The 21,679-nt window shown below is 37.8% G+C and overlaps 1 protein-coding gene across 7 annotated transcripts in view; it reads left to right on the top strand.

Annotated features, from left to right (window-relative positions):
- The window catches only part of Fak (protein tyrosine kinase 2 Fak), a 221,380-nt gene that overhangs the window by 127,972 nt on the left and 71,729 nt on the right, over positions 1 to 21,679 (top strand). For 3 of the 7 annotated variants that reach the window (XM_089736130.1, XM_089736125.1, XM_089736129.1), the window contains exon 1: positions 19,755 to 20,420. The exons of 3 other annotated variants lie outside the window; for them this stretch is intronic. In XM_089736130.1, coding sequence (XP_089592256.1) covers positions 20,008 to 20,420 — 413 coding nt within the window. In that variant the 5' untranslated portion in view covers positions 19,755 to 20,007. Of the gene's footprint in view, positions 1 to 19,754; positions 20,421 to 21,679 lie in introns of those variants that run through there. One more of the 7 variants, XM_089736124.1, reaches the window with a different exon arrangement.

The following is a 21,679-nucleotide window of genomic DNA, read 5'->3' as shown; positions in this document are numbered from 1 at the left end:
GATGACAATCGGTAATTTTCGTACACGTCTGTAGCCAGGTTGTCTCAAATATATTTAAAAACGAATCCAAAAAGATTATGATCTTCTCGGAACACTCTGATATGAACGTAAACCAATAAAAAATACACCTCAATCATAAATCTGCAATTTAGTTGTCTAAACTGCGCTGCCCACACCAATCAACTGCTAGAGACTTCATGCATATTTAAATTAGAAATCCTTAGATATGAATATTACATTTTCACCAAATTTTTATTTGGTTTTGTTTAGAAGCTACTCATTAGATGCTTCTTCTGATTCCTACTGGTGATAGGACCTCTTGTGAGTCCGCACGGGTAGGTACCACCACCCTGCCTATTTCTGCCGTGAAGCAGTAATGCGTATCAGTTTGAAGGGCGGGGCAGCCGTTGTAACTATACTGAGATCTTAGAACTTATATCTCAAGGTGGGTGGCGCATTTAAGTTGTAGATGTCTATGGGCTCCAGTAACCACTAAACACCAGGTGGGCTGTGAGCTCGTCCACCTATCGAAGCAATAAAAAAAAAGCCCGAACGCCATTGACGTAAAAATTGTTGTTCTTGACGCTTTGACAATATAAAAGTAAAATCTGTGGTAGAGATTTGAATATTGTATCCCTAAACCTGTTAATATCGATTAAAAAATCGATTTCGATATATCGAAATAATATCGATTTCCATGGACGAAACTATCAAATACCTTTCGGTTCGTCAGAGGTTAAATCTGTGCCGAGACACTTTGGTATCTGCTGACTATTTGTCGAACACTTCACCGTCTGCTCTGGCATGTGACATGAAATGGAATTTTATATCAGAATTTATTTACTTTACAATATTTTGTTGAAGCACTCGTTATTGTAATGCAATTTCAAAATTGTTTACTTTTATATTTACGAGTTAAAAATCGATTTCATTTGTTTCATCACTAAAAAATAATTGCGTGTCAGCTACGTTATGCGACTGGAGCTTACACTTTTAGTACTATTATCGTTAAATGTTTAATAGGGAAATTGGTAAGTAAATGCAGTTCTTATAATATTGAACACACATATCGATACTTTTTTTTTATATTCATTAATATCGATTCAAAAATTCTAATCAGAAATCATGTTTGTTTTTGACGTGACAACGTCTTATAATTCGATGGAGCCGACTGCACGCACGAAAAAACATGACTCATGCGGCGTTACCTCGCTCTGAGGCGTTCCATTTAACGCTTGAAGTGCAAGCGAGAGAGCGCAACGAGCGACAGAGAGGCACAATCGGCCTCCGCGTTCGGCAGCGTTCGACATCTGTCGTCTCTCTCCTACTTGAATGAGCCATGCATCCGCGTGGACAGCTGCTATACAATAATACATTTACATGTTTTCTTCAAGTATGAAGTTCAGTGAAAAGTGAAAGTATAGCTAAAGTACAGCGCTCGGAAATATTTATCAAACAAATGAAATTAAAATTTTCTTTTGAAAAATGAAACCAACCCATCAGTATTTTCTTATGACGTTGTCACGTTCAACTATCGTCAGTAAACCGACTTTACAGACAACCGATTTTTTTTATTGTTTAGAAGGAATTCACGGCTGACCTGGTTTAAAGTGGTTAGCGGAGCCCATAGACATCAGAATGTGAATACCGCCACCCATCTTGAGTAATGAGATCGGAGTCTCCTTCGAACCCTTCAGACCGGAACGCATGACTGCTTCGCCACAGAAATAGGGAAGATGGCTACGAATAGATTATTTACCATTGCATTGAAATACTCCGCCTAGATCCGCAAACAGAATTGTACATAATTAAAATAAATTACTCTAAACTTTGAACATTATGTTAATTAGTTTTAATTTAAAGGAGTTGATGATTAAAAAAGATTACTTGTGACATGCATACTTCTTTCGAAATATATATGTCGGCGGCGGCGCCAGGGATGGCTAAGCGGTAGGTTCCGTCATCACTCGTATTTGGTTGAACTCAGTTTATAAAATGTCAATAAAACCTTTTGAATAATAATTATTGAAACTCAACACACACAACTTTCACAATGACAGGATAAACCGACAGTTTCGTTGCACATACCGACAGACCGACTGACTGACTGACTGCCAGAGACTCACTGACTGAGACGGACGGAATGACTGTCTGATACGGAATGCCACGACTCTGTCCACGTACCGCCATTTTATACTGTGGCGTTACGGAGTCTACCCTTCATTTTGTGATATTTATCAAAACAACATTTCATCATTTAAAATAATAATCAAAACCACCGTCTTAATATTACTAAAAGTCGTTATCCACGACATATATATATATATATATATATATATGTATATATCTTTAAAGGAGCAATACTTGTATATAAATATATATATATATATATATATATATAATATGAATCTCGGAAACGGCTCCAACGATTTTCATAAAATTTAGTATACAGGGGATTTCGGGGGCGATAAATAGATCTAGCTACGATTTATTTTTAGAAAATGTTGTTTTATCCGTGTTTTCAATAACCAACTTTATCGATAATCAACTTAAACATAAACTTATTTTATCTTTATTGAAAGAAAATAACAAATAATTAGATATAATATCAATATGTAATTCGTATTTAAAATTAATTTCTAAAAAACACAATTAAAAAAAAAAAAAACCGTGCAAAGCTCGGTCATCCTCTAGTATATTTTTTAAACGAGGCGTAGGAATCTCTCTTTAATTAATTTAAATGAGATGAATGTGGCTATTGAGCGTCAGTGGAATATTTCTATCAGATGTGAAAATAAAACTTATGAAAAGGAGGACCGATCAAATACCTACGCCTAAAATAAGAACAGTGTGAATGATCAACCAATTTATAAATGAAACAATGAACGCGAATATACGTTATTAGCATACAATAAAACAATTACAACGGTTTTTTGCCCCCCTTCGTCTGGAATTAAATGCGCTTTGAAAAGATTTTTTGTAATTATTTTTTGTTTTGTTTCTTGTCAGATTGTTAAACACCGTATTAGTGTTGAAATATAAATTAATTAGGTTTAATTGGTTGTTTTCAGAAGAATATATTAAATGCGCGGTTTTTACGCGGAAATGTTATAAATTGTTATATAATAACACTTTAGAGATTCGCGGAAAGAGATATGTATTTATCAGTACGCGAACGCGAACGCGAAAAAACCCTGATGCATCGCGCGTTGGGCTTGCACGGGCTGTTACCACTGTCCTGGCTTTTTACTAAGCGATCGTGCGTTCCTTACTGAAATGTAATCTATACTTCTATACTATAATAATATTATAAAGAGGAAATATTTGTTTGTTTGTATTGAATAGGCTACGAAACTACTGAACCGATTTGAAAAATTCTTTCACTGTTTGGAAGGTTCACTATTCCCGAATGACATAGGCTATAATCTTTTTTGAAAAAAAAATAAGGATCCTTGCTAAAACTCCAATAATGTAACCAGTTATGCCGCAATAAGTGTTCTTTTATTTAAAAAAAAAAAAAAACGTCAAATATTGTTAAAATTTTCGTTAAAGACCTGAGCGGAGCCGGAGCGGGCCTATAGTATACAATAAAGGTGATCTAAAATTAACCTCATAATAAACCAGCGTCGTTAAAGGCATTCCTCAATTAGAGTCAACATAATGGACGAGGGTCTGTTGAGTTTCTCGAGGATACTTCTCAGCGGCTTGTGATTGCGATTTGGTAGGATATGCAGTCACGAGGCAGTTACCCTAGAGTTTCTAGGTTTCTATTGGAGTCAGTCAGGCAGTTGTTAATAAATCCCGCATCTCCTCATCTCTTGACTGAGCCTACCCTGGTGAAGCTCGAAAGGCTTTTTTTATAATTTTTTTATTGCTTCGACGGGTGGCTCAGCTCACAGCCCACCGGGATTCTAACACCGTTGCATCGCTAGTTACGAATGCACCGGACGTGTTATCCTTTAGGCCACGACGAATTCCAAACGACCGTTTACGGGCTAAAAGCAATACCTTCATTCCAAAATAAAAGTCAAGATTCTAAAGCCTTAAGTAAATTTTTCAAACTAACTTCACATCATTGTTTTATAGAACAGAGAAAGTATTATGTAACGTGTGCGGTCTTGCAACTGATACCACCGGTACTTAAGAATAAATGGGAGATACATGTAGGAAAGTCGCCATGGCCTAAAGGATAAGACGCCCGGTATATTGGTTTTGAGTAAAGCGACTGTGTCGGTGTTCGAATCCCGCAGGTACTAATTTTTCGAATGAAATGCATTCTTAACAAATGTTCACGATTAACTTCCACGATAAAAATCAAACCCGCGAGTTTGATTACAGCGATACTACGGCAGTTTTTGTAAACATTTTTTGCGTTTTGCGTACTTTAAACATAATATGTTATATAAGTTATATAAGTTTCCTTGAGCACGGTCTGCTCTTGGTCATATCCAGTAATAGCGTTTGAAATGGCATGTTTTTTATTGCTGAAAAAAATAAGATAAAGTACGAGCCTCTTGTGAGGCCGCCCGTTTAGGTATCAAACACTAAGTCTTTTCTGCCGTGAAGCAGTAACGCAAGAATTCGGGTCATCGTTCTCGTCGAACCCGTCGCTTTCGACGAAGGGCTCGATGAGTAAATTAACCCTCAGACACAGCCCACTGAGTTTCTCGCCGGATCTTCTCAATGGGTCGCGTTTCCGATCCGGTGGTAGATTCTACGAAACACGGCTCTTGCTAGGATTCGTGTTAGCATCGTCGTCAAGTTTGAGCTCACCTACTAGCTAAGGTTAAGCTGTAATAGCCACTCAAGGCTCTCAGCTAGGTAGGAAAAAAAAGAAGCAACAATTGACTAAAAAAGCACAAAAATCACCGATGTTTACAATTGTAACAAAGAGAAGTACGACTCAACCCTAGTTCCGCATGTAACTTGATCCCCCCTTAATCCATTGAACATTTCAGTTGCTCTCGACGTTGTTTACACTCATTTCGAAATCTGCAGGCTTTTGTACCGAGAACCGTTCGTTTTCGTAATGTTTTCAATTCATTAAGGCGCGTGTAAATTGACCTATTAAACTGATTTTAACGTTTACGCGTATCGCTCGTAATGGGCAAGGTACATGTGTTTTTAGCGAATTAACTTTGGGGAGATTGAATGTTAAAATGCTTAAAAAAAAACGGCCTCAACGTTCCTAGAAAAAAATCACTGTACCTTTAAACACGATAATCAACTTGAAATATAAAGAGTTTATCTATATATTAATACGCGAAGCAAAAACTTTGTATCCCTTTTTAAGAAAATTGCGCGGACGGAGGAGTATGAAATTTTCCACACTTATAGAGAATATAGAGAAGAAGTGCACAATGCTAATATTTTTTTTAAATAATGCATAAAAGATACATTAAATCAATAAACAAAACATTACACACACTACATACCATGAATTTGACGCACACACGCATGCATACTATTTATTGTCAAACTTTTGTTCTTGACGTCTGTGGTCAAATTGAGAATAGATTACATATTGTTTGTCTTTGTTAATATTTTTTATAGTGTAGCCTTGGCGAAATTTGTGATTATAGAAGTATAAAATACAATCATAATAGTGTACAAACTTACAATTCCTTAAACCAAAAACTTAGAGTTATAGTCGAATTTCGACTACTGCGGGACCTCTAGTTATCATAAATAAATATAACGTTACCATAATGTATGTGCATTGAAGTGTTACACTATACCAATTTAAAGATCACTATATTTTCCCGGCAACTCTTTGCTTTATATCATCATCATCATCATCATCATCAACAGCCCACAGTCGTCCACTGCTGGACATAGGCCTCTCCCAATCCACACCACTGAGCCCGGTCTGCGGTTCTCCTCATAGTGGACTTGCCGATCACCGTGCGGAGGTCATCGCACCACCTAGCCTAGAACGTCGCTTTATATATCGCGAAGTTTTAAGTTTATTAAAATACAAACGTTTATTGAAACTAATTGCATCGCCCACTGTGCGTTGATATCCCATATACCTTCACAGAAGTACGTAAAATAACTGTACAAAGTTTTAATAAAGTCGGGATAAACGAATGGCAAATGCGAAACAAAATGAAAACCTTTGCTAAAAGGTCCTCCTCATGCTGTGGTATTGTTCATAGAACGGGTCGTCTTGCCTGTTTCAGTAAATGAAATGGTTAATTCTGCCTAGGAGGGCTATTCTAACGTACTCGAATTCCTTAGAAACTCGCGATTTTCGATCTTTGAACTTCGCAGTCGAGGTTCCAGATAACTTTTTGCTTTATCAGTTCAAAACATTAATGTTGTATTTACCAGATTTATCCACGGTATCTGGTTTTTTTTTTAGATTTTAGATTAAGATCTGCTCTGTCTAAGGCATGCTCCATTTTTCTGTTCTACATTAGAAAATAATGAGAAATTGGTCATGTTTTTGACTAGATGTACATTAACAGAGCCTCACTGATGCATATGTTCTTATAGGAATTACAGGGTAAATGTCATTACTAAGTAGATCATGATAAAGATTACTGTCCTACGGGAATTCATAATTGAAACACAAAATAAAGAGGCATGCGGTACATACCTTTATGTGTTTGCAGGAACTCTACAGCCCAAATTTAAGATATAAAACCAGAGATTTCGATATTAGAAGCTGTTAGAAGTTAGAAGATGTTAAAAGCTGTGTTTTCTTATCGATATCCAGACACACGGATTGTTATTTAAATGGTCTAAATTTGCCTACGGCGATTGGAACGCTAAGGTTGGTACCACTAGAGGTGATGTATTACTCGGAGCAACAGTCGGAAACTTTGGACTTGGTGTGAGGAATGACAGAGGTGAAAAATTTCTTCAATTCTGCGTGGAAAATCAGCTGGTCATCATGAACACCTGGTTTGAACAACACCCGAGAAGGTTATATACTTGGATATCGCCATGTGGACATCGGAACCAGATTGATTATATTACCATCAAGTCTAGGTGGCGATCTTCCGTATTGAATACTAAAACACTTCCTGGTGCCGACTGCGGAAGTGACCACCAGTTGGTGGTGGCAGACTTCAGACTTCGTTTAAAAATCATCAAGCCAAAATTTCCAATCAATATAGAACTGAATAAGCCAGCGTTGGACCATTTTCATAAAACTGTAGACATAAATATACGATCAATGCTTTGGGATCCATGTGGTTCAAGTGAAGCGAACTGGAACAATCTGAAAAAGGTTGTACTGGATACGGCTGAACAAAGCAGAGATCTACACAAAGCAGTTCCTAAACATGAAGAATGGATTAGCAAGGAGTCATGGATGTTGATAGAGGAAAGGAAAAGACTAAAAGAACAAGGCATTGTAAACAATAGTCAAAGGGAGCGCTACAATCAATTGCATGCAGAGATTCAAAGGTCTACTCGGAGAGACAGAGATGAGCACATCAATAACATATGTGAAGAAATTGAGGGACATGCTGATAAAGTGCAGACTAAGGACCTTTTCCTGAAAGTGAAGCAGCTAACAGGTGTCTTCAAGCCGAAGAAATGGATTATCGAAGATAGTAGAGGTAACACCTTGACAGAAATGGAACATGTTCTGGAGAGGTGGAGAAACTACTGTTATGACCTATATCGCGATGAAGATAATTTATGCACCGTCAAAAGATGGGATGACCACCTGGAAGAGCCTCCTATACTACTTTCTGTGGTTGAATATGCAATACAAAAACTTAAGCACAAGGTGGTTGGTCCGGATGGCGTGTCGGCAGCGATGCTTCAAAGTCTCGGTTCAGAAGGGATAAACATTATCCATCAGATATGTACCAAGATCTGGAAAACAGGCCAATGGCCCAGTGATTGGACAAAATCTGCAATAGTACCACTTCATAAGAAGGGCTCCACAGCGAAGTGTGAGAACTACCGAACTCTGTCGCTCATGTCCCACGCGAGTAAAATACTCCTTCGCATAATAAACAGCAGACTATCAGCTTTCATAGACCACCAGATACCGAGAGAACAGACTGGTTTTGTAGCTGGAAAAGGAACTCGCGAGCAAATTTTGAACGTCCGAGTGCTCATTGAGAAATTTCGCGAGTTTAACAAGCCTCTGGTGCTATGCTTTATAGATTATGCGAAGGCGTTTGACTGTGTTCGGTGGAGTAGCATGTTTGATGTGTTAATTGATATGGGCGTTCCTTCTCATCTCACACTACTGATACGGAATCTGTACCTTGATGGTTCTTGCTTCGTGAAACTGGATAATCGAAGATCTAAACCCTTCCATACAGAACGTGGAGTGCGTCAGGGCTGCATTCTGTCACCCAAATTATTTAATATCTACGGCGAATATATAATGAGAAGAGCACTTGAAGGCTGGAATGGCGGTATTTCCGTGGGCGGTGAAACACACAAACCTGAGATACGCTGACGACACTACCATGCTTGCATCAGATGAGGAGGAAATGGCAATTCTGCTGAGCCGTGTGGAAGAAGAAAGTGCTAAACTCGGTCTTAAAATCAACCACTCCAAGACCAAAATAATGATAATAGATAGAGCGCAACTTCTTCCACGTTCTGATGCACTCAGTGGCTACGAGAAAGTAGCAGAATTCATATATCTTGGGTCGCAAATAACATCCGAGGGTGGCTGCATGGGGGAGATACGCCGAAGATCCGGAATGGCTAAAAGTGCGATGGCCAATCTCAGGAAGATATGGAAAAATCGTAGCATCCGATGTAAAACCAAAGTGCGCTTGGTGCGGGCACTGATCTTTCCCATATTCCTCTACGGGGCGGAGACATGGTGCATAAAAAGCCGGGATATCAAAAATATCGATGCCTTTGAAATGTGGGTGTGGCGGAGGATGCTGCGAATACCGTGGACTGCCATGCGAACAAACGAGTCCATTCTAAGGCAGCTAGACATCCGAAAAAGGCTCTCTTCCATCTGCCGGGAACGTGTTATGAGCTTCTTCGGACACATCATGCGGTCTCCCAGACATAAATTAGAGAAGCTCATAATTACGGGTCGAATAGAAGGCAAGCGTGCCGTGGGCAGAACACCAGCCAGATGGTCAGATCTGGCAAGTGAAGCACTCGGTGGTAGTCTGTACCATGCAGTCCATGCCACCCATGATCGGACGCATTGGAAGTACATCGCATGTGGTCGCGATCCTCAGTAGTGAGGGAACGATATAGAAGAGAAATTTGCCTTAGATTGCTAGAACATTCTAGAAATTCTCAACTCTAGCTAGTTCTAGAACATCCTCAATCCTAGGCATGTACTAATACAACATTAGTATGTTTCCAGCTTGGAACCCGCGACCCAGTTACAAAGCACGCGTATTACAGATAGACGAACACGATAATTTCACAATTTATTTTGGCCTTGGACTAAAAATATACTAAGTGCCGAGAGCTTCTCACTAAACAAGTTTGGTATTTTACTAACACTAATTTGACAAGAAACTTTTACTCGCAATTATTATCTACAATGTAGATGTTGATTGAGTGCCGCTGTCAGTAGATTTGGTTGATATTCAGTCATTGGGCATAGAAAATTTTTTAAAGGGTTTTTTTTTTTAATTGCATAGATGGGTGGACGAGCTTATGGCCTACCTGGTGTTAAGAAGTTACCAGAGCCCATAGACATCTATAACGTAAATACTGCCACCCACCTTGAGTGAATAATGAAGATTGTTAGTGCTTCTACTAATACCAGAGACTTTCCGGTTACGAAGATAAAAAACCCTAAGTTAAAGTGATATCAAGATGTTTTATGTACTAGTTAAAATTTTCATGAATATGAGTTGAACTATTTATATAACACGGAAAACTTAGTTAATTGGAAATTGCGTATTTAGCGGTAAAGCAGTTTCGATTTTTTCCGAGAAAATTCTGAGGAAATCGCGATAGTATAAATCCTTACACTGCGTTGTTCTTGAATTATCATAAATTTATAATCAATATGTATTGAGAAATTTGTCTTAAACTTAGAGGGTTCGTAATGGTGATTACATAAAAAGAAACGCGTTCAGATCAAACATGCTCCTCACGGAAAATTCATTAAAAAAAAGATGTGTGGGGTCGTGGGACACCGGATAGAAACGAAGTTCCTTATTATAAAAATATTAATTTTAAGTTCTATTCGAGGTATAGAGAAAATAAAACTGGTGGTTTCGCAACAACCCACGGTCAATCGGTAACGTGCGAACTTATTGTGGTACACTTGATTCACGGTGGTTTGCATAAGAGTTAGTGTAGTGCGCAAACGAACGCTCTGAGATCGTGGTCAATGAATGATAAAAAAATATGTTATTTTTTGTACGTTATTACAAAGTTAAGTCGTACACTGTGTGCATTACTAATAAAAATCTTACGTTACGGACGTTTTTTCCCGGTTAGGATACCCTTCCGCATCGTCCCATAAGGAACTTCGTTCCAAAAAAAAAACACTCAGTTTCAATCTCTTTGCCAATTGAAAAACAAAAAAAATCCACGGAATGTGTAAATCATCCAACATCGTTGACCGCCCCGAATCAAGACCGTTTGGCTTATCACCAAAATAAAGTTTCTAAAACATTCACTCACAATGAACACGTTACGGTTCGACCCCTTGTATATAAAGAAATGACAAAAGAAACTCCTAAGCCATACGTTGGCTACACGTAATGCCTACACGTAATGGTAGAGGCCTACCATTTAGAGAGGCATTCTGACGGCCGTTCTTTGAATTAAACTTTGAGACTTGTTCACATCCCACCATAATTCCCAACAATTTTGTAGATACGACAAAAAAAAATGCATTTTGTTGCATGATGATGATATTTTACATCATTCGAGTTCTTAACTGTGAGAATCCATATCTATATAGGAACATTGGTTTTTAGACCTTATTTTTATTGAAATTAGCTTACTGTTTATAACAACCTTTTGCTGTATCTATGGTATCTTGTCAAATTTATGTCACTATGATTTATTTCTTCACATTGGCATCAAATTTTAATTTAGAGCAAGCCTCAATTGTTTTTGTAAACATTTTTTAGGGCATTTGACTTGTTTCTTTATACATACCAGGTTATAATAAATAAATTATATAATAATGGACGTGAGCTACGTTAATAAAACAACGAAAAACATCGCATCGATAGTATCATTTTATAAGCTATACTGAGCGACTGAATAATTATGTATATCACAAAACTTAACACAAATAAACGCATCAGCTTAATGCTAAAAGACAGCTTACATCGTTTTGCTCCAAAATCCTGCTTCAACGCTTTCGCGTCTCGGTGATTTTAGATCTAAATTTTTAGAATCTAGAATCCAAATTTAGATTCTCACAATCAGATCTAGACTTGTCAGGTACGCGGAGATAACAAATCCAGTTTTTACTTGCAATTATTTGAAACTACAGTGCGAGTAGATTTTTTTTTTTAGCACTGTAACACTTGACCCAAAGAACGCGGGATATATCTGTAATAGTAAATACGATGGTGTGAATACTGGCTTGATAAATTAGATATTACCTAGATCATAGGTGAACACGAGCAACTCTTATCCCGGAAAATGCAACGCCTTTCATCCTGACTAATCCTCATTAATATACCACGGGGTCGATTTTCGGTCAATACCTGTCTGTGTCTCCGCGGCATCCATAAATAACTCAGGAGAAAATCAAAGTGCAGAGTCGTTTTTGCAACCGACTATGTAGTTTCGGAAGATTTAATTTTTGGAGGCAATCCAATACAACAACGACTTCAGGGCACGTTCGCGGAGGCTCACATAGATGGCTTTTACGCGATCATTCGTAAGCGCGTGGTCTCCGCGTGGTGCCGGCTCCGCGACAGCTCGAACAGCCTCCTGGCCGCGATAGGGAGTCGCTATTGCTGCCCTATACTGAGGCACTGGAATGAAGTCCATGTTGGCTCAATACCAGCCATGGTCAATGTAAAATAAATAAAATGAACTGCTTTTTTTAAGAAAATTTTTGTATTACTAACACTTCATATGGAATTTTTGAAGTCTTATATTATATGAAGGCTTAACGGATATGACGTCCAGTGCACTCGTGTTGAGCGATGCACCGATGTTCGAATCTCAGGCGGGTACCAGTTTTTCTAATGAAATACGTACTCAACAAATGTTCACGATTGATTTCCACGGTGAAGGAATAACATCGTGTAGTAAAAATCAAACCCGCAAAATTATAGTTGCGTAACTACTGGTGGTAGGACCTCTTGTGAGTCCGCGCGGGTGGGTACCACCGCCCTGCCTATTTCTGCCGTGAAGCAGTAATACGTTTCGGTTTGAAGGGTGGGGCAGCCGTTGTAACTGTACTGAGACCTTAGAACTTATATCTCAAGGTGGGTGGCGCATTTACGTTGTGGATGTCTATGGGCTCCAGTAACCACTTAACACCAGGTGGGCTGTGAGCTCGTCCACCCATCTAAATAATAAAAAATAAAAAAACTGAAATAAAAATTTGATATTATTATTAATAAATTAATAAATTTATATATAGTATGCTTGTGGGTTAGCAATATCACCCAAAAAAATCTTTATCGTATTTTAATGTAAATTTAATCCATTACGGTGAAAGTAACGCGTTTTCGCAAAAAAATCATTTATGTTGTAAACATGTATGTATATAAACACAGTCCTTATAACGAATCGAATCATACGAGTATGTATTCGCCTTTACAATCGACCCTTCCGTCTATTGTATTCAAACTCATATCCTTTATAAGAAGCCAGATGGATTTTGCGAGATTTTTGTGCTTATAATGTGTGTGGTTTTTTCTCGGAATATGTTTCATGGAAATAACAATTACAATATATACGCCTACGTTTTTTATTTGAACAATTGATGTTAGAAATCCTCATGAAAGATAATTTGTTTGGTTTCTTTTCATGTATATTTTTATGTATAGGTAATTTTTGTCGAGTTGCGCCAAAGAGCTCTTTTTGTTTGTTCATTTATAACAAAATAATTTAATTGAAGACATGAGTGGATGAAGTGGCTAAGTACAATATTTAAGATTTTTGAGTTTTTACATTGAATGATCTGCGAAGCACTGCTATTGCTAGGGTCAGTGCTAGCAACTCTCCGGTTTGAGCCCCGTGAGCTCACCTACAAACGTTGGGGCGAAGCTGAAATAGCCTATTAGCATAGGTAGGAAAAAAAAATTGAATGAAGGCGTTATGTGCCTATAAACCATATTAGATCTTAAAACTCGGGCCTTAAAAACTATTTTTAGAAAATGCATGTGATGAAGGAGTTATATACGAAGAAAAAGTACAAGTAACAATAGTTTCTTCTTGTCCGTTTTCTCAAAATTAACAAATTGTATCTTATCCCCTTCATGCACTCATGTCTTCAATTGTGTACAACTTATCATCGTGAGTGCTGTCTGTCCTGTTTAAGGAAAAGTCAAATACAAAAAATAATAATAGAAAATTTAAAAAAATATATTTCGAAATGCGTGAATTCATACAATTTTGAGTCACCAATGTTTTGGAGATGCGAATTCCGTTTGTCACTTTCGCGGCACACACACAGGTCATTTACACGAAACCTAGTTTTATGATGACGTCATACGTATGTTGAATCACAGAATATACGGTTACTCATAAAACATGCCAGACCAACTAGCTACAGTAAGTTTTAATAAGGTAAAAATGAAAACAGTATGAGTGTGGCTTGAAACAATAAACATGTATTGGAATTCTGACAATAGGCATATTATTATTATTATTAATTTATATTTACTTAAAATCTTATTAATTACATAATATTTTTTAAAAAAGATATTAAAAATACAATTTTTAAAAAACACTATATAAAAATAGATGATGGTGGTGTCTACGACACAAGCCACCAGTGGTTAGGACTCCAGAGTGAGAAACCTCCTCACAATGCGTGCAGTATCGAGGATAACTGCTTTCTGTATTAGGTCCTTAACCCAGCTGGATAACGAAAGTTTCTTAAGATGTTGATCGAAACTTTTCGCCATCAAGCCGTGTACCGACACAACTATTGGAACAATGATGGTTGAATCAACATGCCACATGGCGGTAGTCTCGTGGGCCAGGTCTAAATATTTTATTAATTTGTCCTTTTCTGCCTTCACGAGGTTCTCGTCATGAGGAATGGTGACATCAACCAACACTGCTCGACGCGCGACTCGATCGATCTATTATCACAATATCAGGTTTATTGGCAACAATATACCTATTCGTGATAATAGATCGGTCCCAGTAGAGCGTAACATGACCATTATCAAGAACTGGTTGAGGTTGGTATTGGTAATAAGGTACAGCAGAATCAAGAAAACCATATTTCAGAGCAAGTTGTTGATGGATAATCCTAGCCACTTGGTTATGTCTATGCAAGTACTCGCCGTTAGCAAACCGAGAACAGCCAGAAACAATATGTCTAATAGACTCTCCCGGACGGTGGCATGCCCGACAAATGTCGACCGTCCCATCCTTTAGTATATATTTCCGGTAGTTGTTCGTCATGATAACTTCGTCCATAATTGCAAAGATAAAACCTTCAGTTTCCCCAAAGAGGTTACTGAATCGTAACCAGGCCACGGAAGCTAATTGGTCTACATCAGGCCCTGTGAGAGCCCGGTAGAATCTACCGTGTAACTCCTTGCTCCTCCATACGGTTATGCGATCTGAAATACTCTCCACCTTCAGCCTCTTCCAATTCCCGTTAGCTAAGGATAGCGGAGTTAGCCCCTTATCGACTGCAACGACATCCCGATACATATTCACGTTCATCTTAAGGAAATATTCCCTAAGGTTGTATATCTCTCGGTTATGTAGATCCTTGGCATTCAAAATACCACGACCCCCACATTTCCGAGGAATATACAACCTCATTACAGATGAACGTGGATGATGCATTCTGTATGCCGTTAACAATCGCCTGACTTTTCTGTCCAGTACGTCCAGCTCTGATTGCGTCCACCTTAGTATGCCAAAAGAATATGTTAACATAGGCATGACCCAACCATTAAACGCTCGGATTTTGTTTCCGCCTGATAAATGGCTTTTTAAGACCTTTATAAGACGACCAAAGAACCGATCTCTAAATGATTGTTATTATTATTATTATTTTTATTGCCTTTGTAGGCAGACGAGCATACGGCCCACCTGATGATGAGTGGTTACCGTCGCCCATGGACTTCAGCAATGCCAGGGGCAGAGCCAAGCCGCTGCCTACCGCTGCAAGCCGCTGCCTACCGCTACCGTTATTATTATACGGAATAATTTCTGGGATATATACATGGTGTTCCAAAACTGACTGACTTAGGTCGAAACGTGGTTAAATGGGGCCTTATAACGAGTCCATTCACAATATATTAGAGAACCGTAGTAACGCTGTATAAGATATCCAAAAAAAAAATATTGAAGGAAATATAGAAAAACTATTAAGTAGACAATTATCAGGTAAAATAGGTTACGTAGGCCTTTCTGTTAAATAATGTGGTTCCCTGACGTCATGTCAGCTCACTAGGGTTGACTACATTTTTGGCTTTGATAATTAATTATATTTTTTACGGGATATTTTGTAACACGTTGTATAAAACTTGAAAAATTAGTATGTCTTAAACTATATTATGCAGTTGTTTCGCAAAAGAAAATAAATAACCACGCTAATGACTTACACTGTGAAACAAAAAAATATCGGATAATAAAAATAAAAATAGACAAAAAAATGGGTAATGCCTAACTGATCTCAGGACATTTGTAATGCTTTTAAAAACAGAACTTACGGTCTCTCTGATGGTGAGTGGTAATAATAGCGTGAGCATAATTGAGTTACTGTCTATCCAACAAGAGTTTTCGATGTTTTTAGTTTTTTTTTTTATTGCTTATATGGATGGACGAGCTCACAGCCCGCCTGGTGTTAAGTGGTTACTGGAGACCATAGGCATCTACAACGTAAATGCGCCACCCACCTCGAGATATAAGTTCTAAGGTCTCCGTTTTTTCAAACAATAATTTCTTCGAACGTGTTCCCACGATCACGAATGTCAACGAGATAAGACCGACTGTCAATTCTTAGATCACAATAATTGAGTCAGTAAATCAGACACTCAAAAATGTTTACTAAACTTTTGGTTTCCTGTGATTCACTCGAGACTTCCTGCTACGGAAAAACGGATGAAACACGTCGCAAGCAAAAACGTTTTGGCATTTGATATATTTTAAAATTGGATATCGCACCCTTAGAATTGAAGAGACTTATTCCAAAATTCAAATTTTTTGATAAACGCTAAAAATGTAACTGTCATTTTTTTGTTTTTCATTTATAATACTTTAAGGTAAGCGCTTGATTTAGAAAGAGATGGAAATAGTACGTTTGTCCTTTTCGGGACTAAAAGAGGCTGTTTAATTTTAATTTACTGATAGAGTACATGTTCATATGTCGTTCGAAGTATAAAGTTTATTTACTTAATTTTTTTATTTAAGCCGTTTTAATTCTAAAGGTGCGAGATATCTCACGATTAAAATAAAATAAAAATCCATTGTGAGGCACGAAATTGAAATCTCAATCGTATTGTACAAGGATTGTCAAACAGTTTAAAACTGCTCAGAATGAGGCAAGATGGTACCTACTAATAACCTTAATAATTGTTCCTTTACTTTTCATCCGTCAATAAAACTAATCAAAACATTCACAATATCTGTATAACAATAGATTTGCATGATCGACTGGCAACGTCCTGCGGGAAACTGTTTCCTGACTTCGTTTAGTATGCACAATCCTTAACATCCGACAAATGAAGTATAAATACTGACAGCTTAGAATATTAAAATTTAAATGCTATTACTGCGCTTATGGAATATTGCTCAGTGTTCCACGTTGAATACAAGATGGATATTCTTTATTGATGTTGTAGACAGTTCTAGATAGTTATTACTAGAGATGATTGAGTACTTTTATATTGATGGTAATGATTCAGGATGAATATAAATAGTAAGTACTGCTTTTGTATTTGTATAAATAGTCATATCGTCTTTTCGCATTAAAAGTGTATAATTTTCTAAAATATTCGAAATTTAGTTAATATGCGGAATCATTTGGTATACCAGTATTTTTCTCATAAATCTATATTGAACGGTCGAAGGTCACTTGAATATCTTATATAAGAACGGTCAATTATTATTCGTTCTTTTTCGTCATTTTGTATGTCTGTCTTTTCAGACAGGGCTGTGAACTATACGAAAAATAGGTCAAAAAGTTAAAATCTCCAAAAGTGCACATAGCAGATTTTGGCTTGACAACGACAATATGAAAAACACAAAACTTCTGTTATCATAAAGTAAACAAACATGAGAGCAACTCTCGCTTTGCCTTGAAATTCGCATGAAGTTGATTACGTCTTGAGGTTATCGCACTCGATGATGAATGAACTGGTAATCGACGATGGATGAACTGAGACCGATTAAGGTTAAAGCAATGCACTTCGGACACTACTGGTACCTTATTTGAGTAATTTAGGACGTAAATTAGTTAAATCTATCTATTTATATATACAGGGTGGCCCATAAGTCCTTTGAAAAGTAAAATTTGAATAAAACGAACAGGGCGCGCGTGAGCGGTGCCGGGGAAGCGGGGGGAGTAACTTCGGTTTCTGGGAATTTAGTCCCGATGGAGCGTTTTACCGGAGCGGACCGTGCGTTTTGTGTGCGCGAGTTTTATAAAAACGACAATTCGGCAACCGTTGCGCGGCGTAAATTTCGAGAACACAAAGGTTTACACAACTTTGACGACACTCCAACTCTTCAAACGATTAAGAACTGGGTTGCTAAGTTCGAGGAGACCGGTTCGACGTTAGATAAACCGCGGTTGGGTCGCCCAAGGACGTCACGTACGGAACAAAACATAGACACAGTGACACAGTCTATTCGCGAAAATCCGACACAGTCAACTCGTAAGCGCGCCAGAGCATTAAACGTATCCAGGACATCGTTACAACGGATTTTGAAGAAAGATTTACATATGCACCCTTACAAAATTCAGTTGGTTCAAGAATTAAAGGAAACTGACGGTATTCAAAGACAAAATTATGCGAATGAAATGTTGAATCGGTTTACTTCCTTCAATAACATAATGTTCTCTGACGAGGCTCATTTCCATCTTAACGGGCATGTTAGTAAACAAAATTGCCGCTATTGGAGCCCCATCAATCCAAAACTTAAGCATCAGAAGCCCTTACATAGTCCGAAAGTGACTGTTTGGGCCGCTATGTCAGCCCATGGTATCCTAGGGCCTTACTTCTTTGAGGATGGCAGAGGGCGCGCAGTTACTGTTACGTCGGAGCGATATGTGGCTATGATCGAAGAGTTTTTCATACCAGAATTGCAAAACTTTTCAGGCTTTAATGCCAGGACGTGGTTTCAACAGGATGGGGCCACTTCTCACACCTCTAACACTGCTATGCCCGTTATCCGTCAACTTTTTCCTGACAAAGTTATCTCTAAGAGAGGAGACATTTCCTGGCCTCCACGTAGTCCAGATCTGACCCCGATGGATTTTTTTTTGTGGGGCTACCTTAAGGCTAAAGTATACGACACAAACCCGCGGTCAATTGAGGCCCTAAAAGAAAACATCCGCAGAGAAATGACAAGCATTTCAGCAGTGACGTGCCGCGCAGTCATCGACAATTTTAGACGTCGTTTGCAAGAGTGCCGTGATCGCAACAGATTACATTTAGGAGATGTTATTTTCAAAAAATAATTCCCGTTTTTTAAGCTTTTTATGTAAATAAAAATTTAATTCATAATGTAATTAGTTTTATTTTAATAATTTTTTTTCATATCAAAGGACTTATGGGCCACCCTGTATATAAAAATGAATTGCTGTTCGTTAGTCTCGCTAAAACTCGAGAACGGCTGAACCGATATGGCTAATTTTGGTCTTAAATTATTTGTGGAAGTCCAGAGAAGGTTTAAAAGGTAGATAAATATGAAAATGCTCGGAATTAAATAAAAATAACAATTTTGTTTTTCCTTTGATGTGTCCCCCGTCGGACCGATTCCTTTTGTTGGTTTTAAGTTATATTATACAAAAGCTTAGGTCTTTTATTTATGGATTGTGGCACTACGAAGTCTGCCGGGTCAGCTAGTTGATAATAAATACGGAAAACCTATTTGTTTCGTGCTCTATCTCTTTCCCTCATCCTTGAATCGAACGGCACATAAAAAATATCCTGTAATTGTATCTAAGTTGCGTCATTTAATGCTGAAATTTTCAAATACGATGTAACTGCATTTTAAGTTTAGAAGAATCCTAAGAATTCGGAATACGGAACGCCATAAAAATCTTTTTGAGAACGAAATAATTGAACCGTAATTGTAATTTAATTGAGCATTTCAATAATCACGACTCCCTTCTTGGAGAAGTTTTTAAATTTTTTAGAGCTATTAAGTATCACCCTAGTCGTGTTACTTAAAAATTAAGACACAAAAACGCGTCGATCACTATCATTGAAAACGTTGTTCTGACTGATAATAAATCATGATCATTTCGCACTAATATTTTGTAATGAGATTATGACATTTTCAATTGCTTCAATCAACGACACATCACTATTATTATCACGCTACTATATTGTTGAGCGTTTGAGTCATGAAGTCTGCATCGTTATCTTGAATTCAGCGTAGACAATTCGCCTGATCGATTACGTGCTAAGAATTCATTAGGCGTTTTCATTTCGCCACATTGTTCAGTTTATGAATGAACGTCGGATGTGTCGGACGTGCGGATTTCGTTGGAATAATGAAAATGTAACGATCAGCTAATTGGATCGCTTTCGAGAATTAGCTTTGAACGACGCGTTACTCAGTACCGATGTTTTCCTTGAACAATATTGAATTATACATTAGTTTTATGTCATGTGTAGCTAAGAATATTTAATTACGTGTCCAGTGAAATCAATCGAAATAGTCTCGAAAAGTATTATCAGTGAAAAGTGCTCAAATATGGTTATGGAATCAGGCCAGCAGAACGGTCGGTTCTGGCCTCTGTCTCCACGATTGTGGCGGAGGAGCAACGAATACACCAAAGTTGGCTTCGAGCCGCGACGACCGCCAACTTCACCCTTAGAAATACGAAGAATATTCAACATGACTCCTGATTTACTACGGACGAGAAGTTTCATCAAAGATCGACTAGATCATTTAGATTTAGAAGAGAATATCTTAGAAGTCGAATATGAGAAGCTTAACTTAGATTCAAAACCACCAATAAGAGAGAAGAAGGTGGAAGAAGTGAGACTTAGAGCGAAAAAGCAAAGGCAGCCTCGGCCAAACAGCCTTCAGTTATTGCTGTGCCCGTCGAGCTCTGGCCACTACAGTAGTAGTACTTGGAGGTACACCAGAGCGCGATCCAAGAGGTGAGTCTTGAAAATTTAACATGAAATTCATTTAACACCGTATTTTAATAGTTGGTAAAACTTTCAGGCCGTTTTAAAACCTAATTCCAATATACCTGTAATTATTGCATTTATAACTTTAATTAAAATTTGTCTTGCAAATTATATTCAACAGCTACGTTTTATGTATTTTTAGAATCATTCATTATATCTAAAATTTATTATTTCCTGCCCAGTTTTGTCACGGAGCAGTTGCGAGTTAAAATTCGAGTTTGAGACAGTGAACTAATAATAATAGAGTGTTATTTTCTTTGAAGAATCACGGTCTGGTGTCTATGTTGTATGCACATGTTCTTGGTAAAGAGCTGGCTCTGATATTCTTGCCTAATATAATCAGTGGTGAAACTGGTAAATCAGTGACTAATTGAAAGTGTCCGTTAAGGTCTTTTGGTTTTATCATGTGTTCATTTGATTTATGGGCTTCGGCACTTGAAACCGGGTGGGCTCCTGGCCCTCGTCCGCGCCCGTTTACGAAAATAAAATATACAGTAATAACCACTTAACCTCACTTCGCTTTCTTCAAATAAACTTTCGGTTATCTTTCACTCGGTTCTGCGGACCGGCCAGTTGTTTTCCACTTTCACACAACACCTGTTTGTCAGTTAAATTAATTAATATTTCTTGTGGCAGGCAATCCTGACGATGGATAAACCAGTTTTTTTTGTTAACTCTTTACTTGTTACGGTTTTGTTGTTCGATGTGAACGATAACGTCTCAATGGACGAAATTTTGATAATATTAGGATGCTTTGGTTATATCGTTACAGTAGAGTCTAAACGGCCGTCTGGTGTAGTGGTAAGTGACATGGTCACTACACAAGGATCGCGGGTTCGAATCCCGCCAAGGGAAGATTTTGTATGATAAATATAAAATGTCTTTTCCAGGGTTATGGATGTATATTAAATATATGTATGTGTATAATAAAAATCTTACATTAATTTCCGTTATCTGATACCTGTAACACAAGTTCTTTACGAACTTACCACGGGACCAGTTAACGTGGCGTGATTGTTAGCAAATATTTATTATATTTATTATTATATTTATTTCGTACGAAATCACATCATTATCGAGGTTACGTGGTCAGAGAAGCCCTTAAACATGGTAGCGTGAATGTTGCCGCCAATATTGGCTCACGGAATCGAAGTTTGAAATATATTGGAATAAGCTTATCTGCAATTTCGATCGTAACGCATGTTTTACTTATATTTAGTTGTCTG

This window comes from Bombyx mandarina, chromosome 20 (assembly GCF_030267445.1).
Source record: "Bombyx mandarina strain Sakado chromosome 20, ASM3026744v2".
Classification (NCBI taxonomy): Eukaryota; Metazoa; Arthropoda; class Insecta; order Lepidoptera; family Bombycidae; genus Bombyx; species Bombyx mandarina.
This window is presented reverse-complemented; position numbering and strand designations above follow the sequence as displayed.